The 18,065-nt window shown below is 34.7% G+C and overlaps 1 protein-coding gene across 1 annotated transcript in view; it reads right to left on the reverse strand.

Annotated features, from left to right (window-relative positions):
* LOC132750079 (E3 ubiquitin-protein ligase rnf213-alpha-like) overlaps positions 1-18,065 on the reverse strand; it is a 162,222-nt gene that overhangs the window by 126,422 nt on the left and 17,735 nt on the right. Inside the window, exons 5-6 of the mRNA XM_060740016.1 lie at positions 12,069-12,337; positions 1,441-1,697 (exon numbers count right to left, since the gene is read on the reverse strand). Of these exons, the coding sequence (XP_060595999.1) occupies positions 1,441-1,697; positions 12,069-12,337 (526 nt within the window). The remainder of the gene's footprint in view (positions 1-1,440; positions 1,698-12,068; positions 12,338-18,065) is intronic.

Below are 18,065 nucleotides of genomic sequence, written 5' to 3' on the forward strand. Positions count from 1 at the left end.
CTGGCAGCCATTTTGTGCAGAGGAGTGGAATGTGCCGGCGATATGCACAACTATGTATGATACTGATCACTCGTGCAAAGTTTTATTGAAATCCTCCCCAGCAGTTTTGGAAATGAAGCGCAGACAAGATTTTTCTCTTTATAGCTCTGACGGCCATTTTGTAAAGCGGAGCAGAATGTGCCTGCGACATGCACAACTAAAGATGGTACTGATCATTCCTGTAATGTTTCAATGAATTTCCCCAAGTGGTTTTGGAAATGAAGCGCAGACAAGATGACCAGACGGACGGAAGGACGGAGCATAAAAAAATACTATGGAAAAGTTTTTTACACTGAAAGATCAAATGGAGAACTCTGTGACAGATCTTGTGCACTGCAATTCAGGTCAAGAAAAAAAGCTTGCAATACCAAATTTGGAGGCCATCAACTTATAGCTCTAGACAAGCTTATTAAGTAGGAAAATTAACTAAGGAAAATAACTCAAAAATCATGAAGTGCAAAGTACAAGTTCTTGTGCACTGCACCTCTTCTCAATGAGCTCTATTGTCCTATGAAGTTTCAAGTCCATAGCTCTTATAGTTTAAGAGAAATTGCCTAGGCAAATATAAAGTATGAAAATTTACAAAGGTAAATAACTCAAAAAATAAGAAGTGCAGAGTAATGATTCTTATGCACTGCACTTCAGGTTATTGAAAAGCATGCATACCAAGTTTGTAGTCAATTATACCTACAATGACTGAATTATGCTCAGGACAAGTCTAAGGGGACTCTGCCACCAACACCTCCAATGCCCCCAAGGAAAGTAACCCCTATATGTCGACATTTTCAAGGTGACACATAAAACGTTGTAAGCCAGTTACACAAAAAATGAAAATTGCAACAATTTGACCTTCAAGGTCACTTAAGAGTGAAGGTCAAGGTCTGTCTAGTTAACTTGAAGGTCTATCCTAAAAGATTATATGTCTAAGTTTGGAGACAATCCATCTAAAATAACAAAGTTACAGCCAAAAATAGCAAAATAGAAGCAAAATTTAGACATTTGACCTTGAAGGTCAAGGTCATCTATGAATAAAGGTCAAGATTAGTCTGTTCTACTACAAGATCTTGTCTCATTGGTTGTTGCGGCCAATTATGAAAACAATACTCAAAGAACTTAAAATTTATGGTCAAGGTACAAGTTTGCAGATTGCAACACCAACATGACTGTAACAATACCTTTATCTTTTTTATGAATTTTTTTTTCAAAAAAAAAAAAAAAAAAAAAAATCCAACTAAAAACATGTACTGCGAATTTTTTCTGATAAATTTGGAACAATTTATGATTTTTTTTTTTAGACTGAAATATATGAAAGGCATATGAAATGAAGTACAAATTGTTATTAGAAACAGAATTGAATAGAAATTCTGTATGTCATTATTTAGTACAAATCTGGTTCTGTACCTTTTTTCTTGAAAATTCTGTTCCATAAATTGATAATTTTGACATTGTTTTTCTTTCTTTCCTCTTCTTATAAGCATTGCTTTGCAAAGTGTCTGAATAAGTTTTGAATTCTGTAGGTTAATATTCAATGTATGTAAGGCACATACAACAAGAATACATCCGTTCAAAATTTGTCCTCGTTCTCCCTCACTTGCTGTTGACTGATCTCTGTCTATTTTCCACAGATCAAACATTGCTTGGACCAAGTTCTTCCCAAACTAAAAATGATATCAAATGAGATTTGGTAATCTTTGCAACATCTTTAAAGTATAGTAAATTATATCATTATAAATTACACACAGAGGACCATGATGGCCCTGAGGTCGCTCACCTGTATATAGCCCCCCCAACGCCCACCCCCCCCCCAACGTTGCAGGGCCAATTTAACCTAAGGGCTTTTATTTGCACAAACTTGGTAGACACCCATAAGAAGATGTTTCATGCTAAACATCTAAGCTCTAGCTCATTGGGCTTTTTAAAAGAAGATTTTTTACTCATATAGTTAAAAACAATGACATCCCTGGGGCCCGGCCAGTTTTAACCCCAGGGCTTTTATTTGAACAAACTTTGTAGACACTTACTAGAAGATGTTTCATGCTTAATATCTAAACTCTAGCTATTTGGGTTTTTTCAAAGAAAATTTTAAGTTTTTGCTATACACATATAAAGAAAATCAATGACCCCCGGGGCGGGGCCAATTTTGACCCAAGGGCTTTTATTTGAACAAACTTTGTAGACACTAACTAACAGATAATTCATGCTTAATATTTTAACTCTAGCTTTTTGGGTTTTTTCAAAGAAGATTTTTTAAGTTTTTGCTATATACATATAAGGAAAATCAATGACCCCCGGGGCGGTGCCAATTTTGACCCCAGGGCTTTTATTTGAACAAACTTGGTAGACACCAATTAGAACATGTTTGTTGCTAAATATCTTAGCCATAGCTCTTTGAGTTCTTTAAAAAAAGATTTTTTAAGTTTTTACTATATGCATATAGGGAAAATCAATGACCCCCTGGGGCGGGCCAATTTTGACCCCAGGGCTTTTATTTGAACAAACTTTGTAGACACTCACTAAAAGATGTTTCATGCTAAATATCTTAGCTCTAACTCTTTTGGTTCTTTAAAAAAAGATTTTTTAAGTTTTTACTATATGCATATAGGGAAAGTCAATGACCCCCGGGGCGGGGCCTATTTTGACCCCAGGGCTTTTATTTGAACAAACTTGGTAGACACCTATTAGAACATGTTTGATGCTCAATATCTTAGCCATCGCTCTTTGAGTTCTTTAAAAGAAGATTTTTTAAGTTTTTACTATATGCATATAGGGAAAATCAATGACCCCCCGGGGCGGGGCCAATTTTGACCCCAGGGCTTTTATTTGAACAAACTTGGTAGACACCCATTAGAACATGTTTCATGCTAAATTGTTAGCTCTAGCTCTTTGGGTTCTTTAAAAGAAGATATTTTAAGTTTTTACTATATGCATATAAGGAAAATCAATGACCCCCCGGGGCGGGGCCAATTTTGACCCCAGGGCTTTTATTTGTACAAACTTGGTAGACACTCACGAGAATATGTTTCATGCCAAATATCTAAGCTCTAGCTCTTATGGTTTTTTAAAAGAAGATATTTAAAGTTTTTTCTTTTGGTTGCCATGGCAACCAGAGTTCTGCATGGAATTAAATTCTTTGAACAATTTTTAAAGGTGACCACCAAAGGAACATTCCTGTGAAGTTTGGATGAAATTGGCTTAGTGGTTTATGAGGAGATGTCATTTAAAGTAAAAGTTTACGGACGGACGCCGGACGGACGGACGCCGGACGAAAAGCGATCACAAAAGCTCACCCTGTCACTTTGTGACAGGTGAGCTAATAATAAGGATAAAAGACATGCCCTGAATTCACATTGATTTAGTGTAAACAAGTTCATATTCACATGATCCTTATTTCGCAAAAATACCTTTCCTGAATTATTTTTTGGATTTATGAATTTGCACCTGCAGAGTCAGAAATTGAAATTTGCATTTTTTTTTGTATCTTACTTTGCAAAATAACTGGGTAGGAAGACTTTATTACAAATTAATTTCCTTACTGTGCCAAACTTATTCTCAGAAAATTTTCCATAAATGTATTATTTATTATGAATTTTTTTTATACTTTGTCATAATTATTTGGATATAATGTATAATAATATACAGTATTATTTGATAATTCCCTCATTAAAGATAGAGTTCTTCTCTGTCTTTCTCATGATTTTTGTGGTTGTTTATCAACTATATATCTTACAGTAAACAATATAAGTATTCAAAGATTCGTGTAAAAGAACCATTGAAATATCATTCAGAACTTTATCTGACGTCGTATTACCCATGACAGTGCTATATTTAGTGGAGCACTGTGATTGGATAACTAATTCCGTTACCGAATCTCATTGGCTCAAAGTACTTAAATTGAATGTTTAGCAGAGGCCAAATTTCAAAATACAGATGCTCACTTCAGTAAATCTCAGAGCAGCTTCTCCAACCATAATACACCGACTAACAAGGTTATTATTTGAACAGTAGCTCAACCTTATCTGTCAAACAACAGAAATCAGCCGAAACTTGAACATTCCGCTAAATAAATATTCTGTTAGAAGATTTAACTATAATTTATGCAAAACATGTACATATTACCCGTTCTTTAACAACTTAACATTGATGAAGTCATTACAGTTACAATACCAAGGGCAATAATTTATTTGTTTTACAGTATTCAATCATTTACTTATTATATCTCACTGTACTTGAGCATTTTGGTATATTAAAGTGTTTATATTCTTTTTCATTGACTAAGTTTTAGTAATAGAAAGAGCACCGAAACACGAGGCTATCTGATTTGTACGAGGGGGCGTAGCCCTCGAGTATTAATCAGATTGCCGAGTGTTTTGGTGTTCTTTCTCTTTTGTATCATAGTCAAACATAAAAGCAAGTTCCCTGTTGTCACAATATGAAACCCCGGCAAAAATGAACCAATGAACGAACATCTGAATATGACATTTCTGTCGCTTTCCCTTTCTCTGTCATCACAATATGTAAACCCCAGCAAAAATGAGCCAATCAATGGGCATGCTCTGGAGTGCGAGTAACTAAAACCTGCACTCCAGTTAACGCACTGTGCATGTATATGTATACGATTTAACCCTGACACATTTTCAACAGAAAGGTCTCCAAACTATGATACAATAATTTATTACCATACTTTTAAACTTCAGTAGCCTTAAAAGTTTTACTGACAAAAACAAACAACAGTTACAATGGTAACAATATACTTGTTAATAATATTATACTTGAACATCAGTGTGATAAATTGTCCGTTTATCATTATTGTTTTTGTTAAAATTTTCTATTATTATCTAAACAACATGTGTTTACATTTGTCTGTAAAGTGCATTATTATATATATGTTGATATTGAGAGGATACTGGATGAAAATGATACTAAAATAACTAGAAATGTGTCAATAGTCAACAGGTGCCCCAACACTCACTGTTTAGTCAATCTTATGACTTTAGGTCAAATATTTTTTGGGCTACATGTGCCACAAGTTAAAAACTAAAAATCCTTTACTAAGTCAAGGGCAAGATCTTTACAAATACAGAATAAATTCACAAGTAAACCCCAAGGTGCATAAGTACATGGCTGACCAAAATTCTTGTAAACTTTCAGACCTACAGGTCGAATATTTTTTGAGTTATGCATGAACAAGTTGAAAATTGCAAATTCATACTAAGTCAAGGGCAATAATAACTCTTAACAAAACTGAAAAAAAATCCACATGCAAAACCCCAGGTGCATTATCTTCACAGTGATGTTGATCATTATTCCTGTAAAGATGGTTGATTCTTAAACTCAAGCACTTGAGTAACAAATAACACTACATAATGGAATAGTTTTCACTTAGTCAAAAACAATAAATCAGACAAAACAGAAAAAATCCACAAGTGAAACCCCCAGGTGCACAACTTCACATGCTAAGCAACATTCCTGTTCCTAGTGTTTCATGACACTAGATCAAATACTTTTAAATTTTCACGAAGTCAAGGGCAATAACTCTAAAATACTAAACATATCCAGATGACAATACCCAGGTGCACAACTACACATGCCGATCAACATTCCTGTAAAGTTTCATGACTTTTGAGCTACATGTGACACAAGTTGAATATTGCAAATATTTACTAAGTTAAGAGCAACTCTAACAAACAGAATAAATCCACAAGTAAAACTCCAGGTGCACAACTACACATGCTGAGCAACATTCCTGTAAGGTTTCATGACACTAGGTCAAATACTTTTTGAGATATGTGCGACACGAGTTGAAAATTGCAAATTTTTACAATGTCAAGGGCAATAACTCTAAAAATACTAAATATATCCACACAAAAATACCCAGAGGCACAACTACACATGCTGACCAATATTCATGTCTCTAGGTCTAATATTTTTTGAGCCACATGCAACACAAAAGTGAACAAACTGATGGATGGACACATAGACAGACTTTTCAAGGGTAAATCTAAATGTCCCCTCCCCCATAGTGGGGGCACAAAAAGGTTCTAAAGTATAAAATAAAGCAAAACAAGATATGTTTGTAAACCACAAATGTTCATGTGATCAGGCCATTGTAACTGACTTTTGACCTAGTGACCAAAAAATCAATAGGAGTTATCTACTGGTCATGACTTGTCACTAGGTAATGGTGACAGTAAAGGTTGAGTGCAGCAATTTTATAACAAAGTTATCACAAATCATACCGAATAATATATGCATAAAGAGCTAGGTTCACTTACCATGGTTTTTTGCCCAAGATTTTGGCAAAAATAAATGGATGCAAAGTTCTTGTTTTTGGTTTTGTTAGTTCAATCATTAAACTGTTAAAAACATATGAATTTATAGACATATATTTACATTTAGTATGATTTATGTTCTATGGAAATACCCCTATTTTCAGCAAAATTATGAAAATTCACGTAGTTTTGGTGTTTAAACCAAAATTAAAGTATCAGCACAGTCCAGCCCCAACAAAATCATTACACCATTGTGTTGTCATGTATCAAAGGCTTCAACTATATCAATATAAAGTTGGGGCTTGCCTGTGCTCTATTCCAAAATTAGATTTTTATCTAATATCTAAACGTCATTTTCTGACATTTATTTCATTAAATGCAAACCATAGAGCATGTATATTGCACTCAACATTATCAATTTTTGTTCTAAGTTGTTGAAATATGATTCATAACATATATTTTTATAAATGTTTGCAGGAAAATCATTTCTAGTAAATTAAAAGCACTTTCACTAAAATGAGTACGAGTAAGTTTTGGTACGAGTTCAATGGTTACCACTGTTAAAAGAATTATATGTAAAAGTTTATTAATATTTAGAATTAGCAAGGTGTTGTTATGTAATTTTATTGATTCATTGAAAGAAGTTAATATGCTGTTCAGGCTATTTATTGATGAATACTTGATCTGGGTCTGGTTCTTTCGCCCTCACAACAAAAACAAGAGGGCCATGATGGCCCTGAGCTCGCTCACCTGTATATAGGCCCCCCAATCCCCCCCCCAACGTTGCAGGGCCAATTTAACCCAAGGGCTTTTATTTGCACAAACTCGGTAGACACCCATAAGAAGATGTTTCATGCTAAACATCTAAGCTCTAGCTCATTGGGCTTTATTGAAAGAAGATTTTTTTAAAGTTTTTACTATACACATATAGTTAAAACAATGACACCCCTGGGACCGGGCCAGTTTTGACCCCAGGGCTTTTATTTGAACAAACTTTGTAGACACTTACTAGAAGATGTTTCATGCTTAATATCTAAACTCTAGCTATTTGGGTTTTTTCAAAGAAGATTTTTAAGTTTTTGCTATACACATATAAAGAAAATCAATGACCCCCGGGGCGGGGCCAATTTTGACCCCAGGTCTTTTATTTGAACAAACTTTGTAGACACTCACTAAAAGATGTTTCATGCTTAATATCTTAACTCTAGCTATTTGGGTTTTTTCAAAGAAATTTTTTTAAGTTTTTGCTATACACATATAAGGAAAATCAATGACCCCCGGGGCGGTGCCAATTTTGACCCCAGGGCTTTTATTTGAACAAACTTGGTAGACACCTATTAGAACAAGTTTGATGCTAAATATCTTAGCCATAGCTCTTTGAGTTCTTTTAAAGAAGATTTTTTAAGTTTTTACTATATGATTATAGGGAAAATCAATGATCCCCCGGGGCGGGGCCAATTTTGACCCCAGGGCTTTTATTTGAACAAACTTGGTAGACACTTATTAGAACATGTTTCATGCTAAATATCTTAGCTCTAGCTCTTTTGATTCTTTAAAAGAAGATTTCTTAAGTTTTTACTGTATGCATATAGGGAAAATCAATGACCCCCCGGGGTGGGGCCAATTTTGACCCCAGGGCTTTTATTTGAACAAACTTGGTAGACACCTATTAGAACATGTTTCATGCTAAAAATCTTAGCTCTAGCTTTTTTGGTTCTTTAAAAGAAGATTTTTTAAGTTTTTACTATATGCATATAGGGAAAATGAATGACCCCCCGGGGCGGGCCAATTTTGACCCCAGGGCTTTTATTTGAACAAACTTGGTAGACACTTATTAGAACATGTTTCATGCTAAATATCTTAGCTTTAACTCTTTTGTTTCTTTAAAAGAAGATTTTTTAAGTTTTTACTTTATGCATATAGGGAAAATGAATGACCCCCCGGGGCGGGGCCAATTTTGACCCTAGGGCTTTTATTTGAACAAACTTGGTAGACACCCATTAGAACATGTTTCATGCTAAATATCTTAGGTGTAGCTCTTTTGGTTCTTTAAAAAAAGATTTTTTAAGTTTTTACTATATGTATATAGGGAAAATGAATGACCCCCCCCCCCCCGGCGGGGCCAATTTTGACCCCAGGGCTTTTATTTGAACAAACTTGGTAGACACTCACTAGAAGATGTTTTATGCCAAATATCTAAGCTCTAGCTCTTATGGTTTTTTAAAAGAAGATATTTAAAGTTTTTTCTTTCGGTTGCTATGGCAACCAGAGTTCTGCATGGAATTAAATTCTTTGAACAATTTTTAAAGGTGACCACCAAAGGAACATTCCTGTGAAGTTTGGATGAAATTGACTTAGTGGTTTATGAGGAGATGTCATTTAAAGTAAAAGTTTACGGGCGGACGGCGGACGGACGGACGACGGACGGACGACGGACGGACGGCGGAAGAAAAGCGATCACAAAAGCTCACCCTATCACTATGTGACAGGTGAGCTAAAAACAAACAAACAACAACAACTGTGGTCATTTAAACACAGTGATTAAGAGGTTTTCATGTCTTTTTAAAAGGTATATTAGAAGAATTCAATTTACTTTGTGAAAATAAAATTATTGCAAGTCTCAAAACAAAAGATATTGTATGTAAAATATTTAAACTCTTTATAATTCTACATCGTCTGCATTTATGTGTATGTAAAACTACTTGTTAAATGATGTCATAACAACTCTGAATGTTGCATTAGCTCAGTGGTAACATGGGAGACTCTCACCCAGGAGATTTGAGTTCAAACGTTGAACATGAACTCTTTTTTTTTCATTCTCTTTTTCATAATTAATAAAATAGATAGTGTTTTTTTCAGTAAATAATATGTTATTTCATTAATGTATTTATTCCTTCAGATTTTTAGCATTTTAAGTCAGTGCTGTTTCATAGTTATTAAGGTATTAAAGATTTGTTAGACATTTAATTGCTTAAAAGTTCAGCAAGAAGTTTTAAATCTTATTAATTTAGTATAATTCTCCTTAAAAATATCCACAAGAAAATTGCCAAAGCAGGAAATATGTTGTCTTTTTTCACAAATGATCCTTTTATTTGTCCATGAAATTGTAGAGCAGCCATAACTACATGAATTGGATTATCTACATGAATGACAACATTAATGCGTAATTTCTGCCTTTTTGTGGCTGGTGCACATGTAGTTTGAATGTGTTCCCATGTCTCTACCGTTACATGGTAGCTCGCATTAGGACACCATGAGGAGTGGTGAGACTTTTATTTCTAAATATCCGAATTTGGAATATCCGAAACGAGCCCAATTTATCTTTTATATTAGTTTTGTGACACAATAGTCTAATTCTAACTAAACTATAATTTTGTTTAAAATTTATAAGAAATATATTGCTATCTTATGAGTTTAATTCAGTCAAACACACAACTTTATTAGTCTTGTATGAAAATTGTCATCAAATTTGTGATATAATTGAATTAAACAGGTGCTCTAATTATGACGCCATTATGTCGTCATAGTAACCAGACATGCCTAATAAATTTCTGTTTTGAAAATGTAACACATTGTGCTATACACCTTTAGGTTTTTATCAATATCTAAGATGGGGCCATTTTTGGTGCTTAGTGAACCTTGCTCTTTTATGAATCATGTAGTCCTTTTAAATGACAGCCAATTTGTTATATTACATTAGACCTTGAAATGTGTATACCAAAAGCATTTTTAGTTGATGAAAAATATGAACCAAGGCAACTTGAGTTGCTGAGTTATTGGTCGGAGACCGTCTCTACTTACAAGGTCAATGTAACTTTGAACTTTGACCCTTATCAATAGGGTTTATCTACTGGCCAAGAACAATAAACCTGTGAAGATTGAAGGTAAATGACCCATGAGTTGTTGAGATATTGATCAGAAAGTGATTTTACCTATAAGGTCAATATTATCTTGACCTCTAATCCCTTGACCCCAAAAATCCATTGAGGTCATCTTCTAACCAAAAGCAATGCATCTGTGAGGTTGGAAGGTCCACGGTTCATGGGTTGTCCAGTTATTGATAGGAAATCATTTAGACATACAAGTTTTTCCTTTCGGTTGCCATGGCAACCAGATTTCTCTTTGGAATTAAATTCTTTGGACAATTGAAGTTGACTACCAAAGGAACATTCCTGTAAAGTTTGGATGAAATTGGCTTATAGGGTGTATGAGGAGATGTCGTTTAAAGTAAAAGTTTACGAACCGACGCCAGACAACAGACGGACGCCAGACGAAAAGCTATCACAAAAGCTCACCATGTCACTTTGTAACAGGTGAGCTAAAAACAAACTTTCAGACCAATTTCCAGGAAATTTGGATGAAAACAGAAGCCACTAGAGTGCAAACAATATTTTTTCTATATTTAGCTCCTGTGACCTTGTTTTTCATTCCAAATGACCCATGTTTGACCCGGGTCACCCCATCTGAGCAATTACCTTGACAAGCATCCTGACCAAATTTGCTGACAAATGAGTTTAAAATGTGACCACTAGAGTCTTAACAAGGTTTTTCCATATCTGGGCTTTGTGACCTAGTTTTTGACCCTAGGTGACCCATATTCAAACTTGATTTAGAAATCAGCAAAACAAACTTTCAGACCAGTTTCCAGGATATTTGGATCAAAACAGTTGCAACCAGAGTGTTAACAATATTTTTCTATTTTTAGCTCCTGTGACATAGTTTTTCATCCAAGATGACCCATGTTCGAAATCCTCCAAGCAATTACATAGACATGCATCCTGACCAAGTTTTGTGACAATTGAGTAAAAAATGTGACCACAAGATTGTTAACAAGGATTTTCCATATTTGAGCAGTGTGACCTAGTTTTTGGCCCCAGCTGACACATATCCGAACTTGACCTAGAAATCATCAAAACAAATTTCAGACCAATTGACAGGATATTTGGATCAAAACAGTAGCCACAAGAGTGTTAACAAGATTTTTCTATTTTTAGCTCCTGTGACCTTGTTTTTCATTCCAAATGACCCATGTTTGAACTTATCTAAGGGATTACCTTGGCAAGCATCCTGACAATGTTTGATGACAATTGAGTAAAAAATGTGACCACAAGAGTGTTTACAAGATTTTTTCATATTTGGGAGCTAGTGTGACCTAGTTTTTGACCACAGGCGACCCATATTCAAACTTGATCTATAAATCATCAAAACAAAGTTTAACTTTCAGACAAATTTCCAGGATATTTGGATCAAAACAGTAGCCACTAGAGTGTTAACAGGATTTTTCTATTTCAGCTTCTGTGACCTAAGTTTTCATCCGAGATAACCCATGCTCGAACACATCTGAGCAATTACTTAGACAAGCATCCTGACCAAGTATGATGACAATTAAGTAAAAAATGTGGACCACTACAGTGTTAACAAGGTTTCTCTATTTTCAGCTCCTGTGACCTAGTTTTTCATCCAATGACCAATGTTCAAACTCATCTGAGCTTTTACCTAGACAAGCATCCTGACATAGTTTAATGATTGAGGCAAAAATGTGACTGCTAGAGTGTTAACGAACAAATGTGGACCGACGACAGACATTCAACGATTCTAATTGCTCACCCTGGTGAGCTAAAGATAAACATCACAAAAATAATTTTTTATGATTTTTTTTCCCCAAACTTCCAAATATTTTTTGGCCATTTGCAGAATTGGCATAATTGCAGCCGAAACCCTGCTTTATCATATTCTGCTGAAAAGGAAAAAAATACTTACGAAATCAACAAATGCCTTATATTTATCTGACCAACATCTAGTATCTGAGTAATAAATCTTCCGCAAAGATTCAAAAAGCATTTGTATTCTACAGAGGATGTTTGAAAAGCCCACTTTGTCCAAATCAGAGAGTTGTGGACAAAACACATGGATAGCTTTCTCTGCATGTTTTTTAAAATCTCCTTTAAAAGAAAACACCTCTTTCATTTTACCCACAGAAACATAGTCAGGTTCTCTTTCAGCAAACCCATCATACTGGTGCCATTCACCTGAAAAACATAAGTAAAATTTGCAGGTTGAGATACTGATAAATATCTATCAATAAAAGAGCATTAATCCTGTCATATGTAACAAGAGCCACCGCCAGGCCGGGCAAAACTCATCTTTTTTTAATTTTTTCTAAATGCGAACAAGTAAAGGTTTAAACAAACATTTCAAAAGAAATTTAATGAGAAAAAAAATAAGGTTTACCTTTATGGGTTTGATATGACTATAAAGTGGAAGGAAAAGCATCCTGTTCATAAAGTCTTGAAGTTTAGAGAAAATAAGGCATTGCTTTCAGTGTCTTAGAATCCTTTAAAAAACAACCTATTGCAACTATTTGTGATACATTTTAAAACAAAGCAGTTAATCTGTTTTATTACTTAAATCCTAATTATTTTCATAAAAAAACATACAATGTGCCTGTTTTGCTAAAATGTATGTCCGCTGTGCCTGTAGCGCCAAAAATTCTCTGTTGCGTATTTAAATCAAAGCTACTTTAAGAGTTCTCTGCCCTTCACTTTACACTTGACTTAAAACTTGGCGCAGTTGCTTTATAATATTCAATCATGTCGGGTTTGAGTTTATTGAAATTGAAATAAAATTAATCTGTATTGGTTACAATAGCTAAAATGATAATGTATATAAGATGAATAAATCCACAAGCAAAGCCCAAGGTGCATAAGTACACATGCTGACCAACATTCTTGTAAACTTTCAGGCCTACAAGTGAAATGCTTTTTGAGCTATGCAAGACAAGTTGAAAATTGCAAATTTATACTACTGTAAGTCAAGGGCAATAACTCTAACAAAACTGGAAAAAATCCACATGCAAAGTCCCAGGTTCATAGCTTCACAGTGATGTGAATCATTATTCCTGTAATTTAGTGATGTTGATCATTATTCCTGTAAAGTTGGTTGATTCTAACTCAAGCACTCAAGGAACAAATAACAACATAATGAAACGGTTTTTACTAAGTCAAGGGAAATAACTCTACAAATACTGGATAAATCCACAAGCGAAACCCAAGGTGCAAAACTAGCAAAACTAAATATGCTGAGCAACCTTACGTAAAGGTTTAATGACTCTATGTCAAATCCTTTTTGAGTTACATGCGACACAAGTTGAAAATTGCAAAATTTTACTAAGTCAAGGGCAATAACTCTAAAAATACTAAAAATATCCAGACCAAAATACCCAGGTGCACAACTACACATGCTGATCAACATTCCTGTAAATTTTCATGACTCTAGGTCAAATACTTTTTGAGTTAAGTGCGACACAAAAGAGAACGGACGGACGGACAGAAGGACATGCCACTTTAAAATGGACTAAGGGGCCATTTCTTTTGTTATTTTCTTTTGTTTAATAGAGGGCCATGGCCCCTTATTCTATTGTTACGGAATGAACACTATTGTTCTCTTTTGTTCTTTTTACAGTTAGATGGCCCCCTATCCCTATTTGGTTGCTCGGACGGACGGACGATGGACGGACGCACGGACAAGGGTAAAATTTAAATTAATTGCCGGCCACAAAATGGGGGCACAAAAATCTAACTAAAAGATATTTATTTCAAAGCACAAACAATAAACTTTACAACACTTGAAGACAACTATTTTGTGTTGCCTATTTTAAGACAAGAGGGCCATGATGGCCCAAAGTCGCTCACCTGTATATAGGCCCCTGGAGCGGGGCCAGTTTTAACCCCAGGGCTTTTATTTTGAACAAACTTGGTTGTATATGTATGTATATATATATATATATATAATATATATATATATATATATATATATATATATATATATATATATATATATATATATATGTATGTATATATATATATTTATATATATATATATATTATATATATATATGCATATATATATATATATATATATTTATGGATTTATATTCAATCAACACATTGAAAAACACATTTTCCTTTACTAATTAGTTTCATGCGCAAAACGCAATCTTCAGAAGTGTAAATGGTAGTTCTCAATAAAGGGACGTAACTATGAAGTGTAAATGGTGGTTTCTCAATAAAGGGGCGTAACTATATTAATACTGTTCATTTTTTAAAGTTGCTTAATAGATATTTCCTGGAATGTCTGCAGGTTGATACAAGTTCGTTTCTTTTGTTAAGTTTAGCGTTTTCTTGTTTGCAGATAATGTAGAATTTCTCCCATAGGCACAAGTTGCATCAGTCGGAGGCTGGGTTGTAGGGTGAGGCTTGTTTTAAGATATTCCATGTTATGTTAAAGTCGATGTTTTCCTCTTTGAGTTTCCAGATATATTTACTTAATTCAGTGCTGTTTTTAAGCTTAGGATTAATAGCTCAGAAAATACCTTTAAAACCCGATTTACAAACCACAAAGCATCATTTAGAAATCCTAAGCTTAAAAACAGCACTGAATTAAGTAAATATTGATTGAATATAAATCCATACATACAGCTCTGGGATACCATCGAGCACTCTGTCTGGGGTTTGTACACTGACTTTTAGTGTTATTGGATTTATATATATATTTTATATAAATATTAAATATATATGTGTATATATATAATATGTATATATCTAAAAAAAAAAAAGTCAAGCTAATGAATGACCCCCGGGGCGGGGCCAATTTTGACCCCAGGGCTTTTATATTGAACAACTTGGTAGACACCCATGAGAACATGTTTCATGCTAAATATCTTAGCTCTAGCTCTTTGAGTTCTTTAAAAAGAATTTTTTAAGTTTTTACTATATGCACATAGGGAAAATCAATGACCCCGGGGCGGGGCCATTTTGACCCTAGGGCTTTTATTTGAACAAACTTTGTAGACACTCATTAGAAGATGTTTCATGCTAAATATCTTAGCTCTAGCTCTTTGGGTTCTTTAAAAGAAGATTTTTTAAGTTTTAACTATATGCATATAGGGAAAATCAAAGACACCCTGGGGCGGGGCCAATTTTTGACCCTAGGGCTTTTATTTGAACAAACTTGGTAGAAACTCACTAGAAGATGTTTCATGCTTTATATCTAAACACTAGCTATCTGGTTTTTTCAAAAGAAGATTTTTAAGTTTTTAGTATACACAATCATATAAGGAAATCAATGACCCCGGGCGGGGCCAATTTTGACCCTAGGGCTTTGATTTGAACAAACTTTGTAGACACTCACTAGAAGAAGTTTCATGCTTAATAGCTAAACTCCAGCTATTTGGGTTTTTTAAAGAAGATTTTTTAAGTTTTTGCTATACACATATAAGGAAAATCAATGACCCCCGGGGCGGAGCCAATTTTGACCCAGGGCTTTTATTTGAACAAACTTGGTAGACACCTATTAGAACATGTTTCATGCTAAATATCTTAGCTCTAGCTCTTTGAGTTCTTTAAAAGAAGATTTTTTAAGTTTTTACTATATGCATATAGGGAAAATCAATGACCCCCTGGGGCGGGGCCAATTTTGACCCTAGGGCTTTGATTTGAACAAACTTGGTAGGCACTCATTAGAAGATGTTTCATGCCAAATATCTAAGCTCTAGCTCTTACGGTTTTTTAGAAGAAGATTTTTTAAGTTTTTCTTATTGGTTGCCATGGCAACCAGAGTTTTTAATGGAATTTAAATTTTTGAACAACTTTGAAAGGGGTCCACCTAAGGATCATTTCTGTAAAGTTTGGTTGCAATTGGCCATGTAGTTTAGGAGGAGATGTTGTTTGAAAAGTTTGACGCCATTTTTTGAAGGACGCACGACGCACGACGCACGCAGAGTGATGACAAAAGCTCACCTTTGAGCACTTCGTGCTCAGGTGAGCTAAAAAAGTGAACTCTTTGCCATAAAGATTATCCAGTAACTAGATGGCAGTTAATAATGCAAAACCAAAAGAATTCCATTAATCTGACCTTGACAGTCAAGGTCAATGAAAAATTTAAGTCAAATCTACAATATTCAATATATTTGTTTGGTAGCAAGTCTTGTTTTGTTCAAGTATACATCAAATTCGTATACAGTCAAACGTGTATTAAGCAACCGGCAAGGGAAACACCAAAAACGGTCGCTTAATGAAACGGTCTCTTAAGACAGTCAGCGTGATATTAAAGTCAAAATTTATAAATGACATCTTTTTTATTCGATGGGATTGTTTTTCAACTTCATTTTTATATAAATGTTGAATAATAAGTACGCTCCGAAAATCTAAACGGATGCAAATGTAAAAACAAGAGGGCCATGATGGCCCTGAGGTCGCTCACCTGTATATAGCCCCCCCCTCCCCCCGGGCAAATGTTTACCCAAGGGCTTTTATTTGTTTATTTGAACAAACTTGGTAGATACCCATAAGAAGATGTTTCATGCTAAACATCTAAGTTCTAGCTCATTGGGTTTTTTAAAAGAAGATTTTTTAAGTTTTTACTATACACATATAGTTAAAATCAATGACACCCCTGGGGCAGGGCCAGTTTTGACCCCCGGGCTTTTATTTGAACAAACTTTGTAGATATTTACTTAAAGATGTTTTATGCTTAATATCTAAACTCTAGCTATTTGGGTTTTTTCAAAGAAGATTTTTAAGTTTTTGCTATACACATATAGGGAAAATCAATGACCCCCTGGGGCGGGGCCAATTTTGACCCCAGAGCTTTTATTTGAACAAACTTGGTAGACACTCACTAGAAGATGTTTCATGCTACATATCTTAGCTCTAGCTCTTTGGGTTCTTTAAAAGAAGATTTTTTAAGTTTTTACTATATGCATGTAGAGAAAATCAATGACCCCCTGGGGCGGGGCCAATTTTGACCCAAGGGCTTTTATTTCAACAAACTTGATAGACATTCACTAGAAGATGTTTCATGCCAAATATCTAAGCTCTAGCTCTTACAGTTTTTTAAAAGAAGATTTTTTAAGTTTTTACTATATGCATATAGGGAAAATCAATGACCCCCTGGGGCGGGGCCAATTTTGACCCCAGGGCTTTTATTTGAACAAACTTGGTAGACACTCACTAGAAGATGTTTCATGCCAAATATCTTAGCTCTAGCTCTTTTGGTTCTTTAAAAGAAGATTTTTTAAGTTTTTACTATATGCATATAGGGAAAATCAATGACCCCCTGGGACGGGGCCAATTTTGACCCCAGGGCTTTTATTTGAACAAACTTGGTAGACACTCACTAGAAGATGTTTCATGCCAAATATCTTAGCTCTAGCTCTTTTGGTTCTTTAAAAGAAGATTTTTTAAGTTTTTACTATATGCATATAGGAAAATCAATGACCCCTGGGGCGGGGCCAATTTTGACCCCAGGGCTTTTATTTGAACAAACTTGGTAGACATTCACTAGAAGATGTTTTATGCCAAATATCTAAGCTCTAGCTCTTACAGTTTTTTAAAAGAAGATTTTTTAAGTTTTTACTATATGCATATAGGGAAAATCAATGACCCCCTGGGGCGGGGCCAATTTTGACCCCAGGGCTTTTATTTGAACAAACTTGGTAGACACTCACTAGAAGATGTTTCATGCCAAATATCTTAGCTCTAGCTCTTTTGGTTCTTTAAAAGAAGATTTTTTAAGTTTTTACTATATGCATATAGGGAAAATCTATGACCCCCTGGGGCGGGGCCAATTTTGACCCCAGGGCTTTTATTTGAACAAACTTGGTAGACACTCATTAGAAGATGTTTCATGCCAAATATCTAAGCTCTAGCTCTTAGGGTTGTTTAAAAGAAGATATTTAAAGATTTTTCTTTCGGTTGC

This window comes from Ruditapes philippinarum, unplaced genomic scaffold, assembly GCF_026571515.1.
Source record: "Ruditapes philippinarum isolate M1 unplaced genomic scaffold, ASM2657151v2 ctg1899_1_1_1_1, whole genome shotgun sequence".
Classification (NCBI taxonomy): domain Eukaryota; kingdom Metazoa; phylum Mollusca; class Bivalvia; order Venerida; family Veneridae; genus Ruditapes; species Ruditapes philippinarum.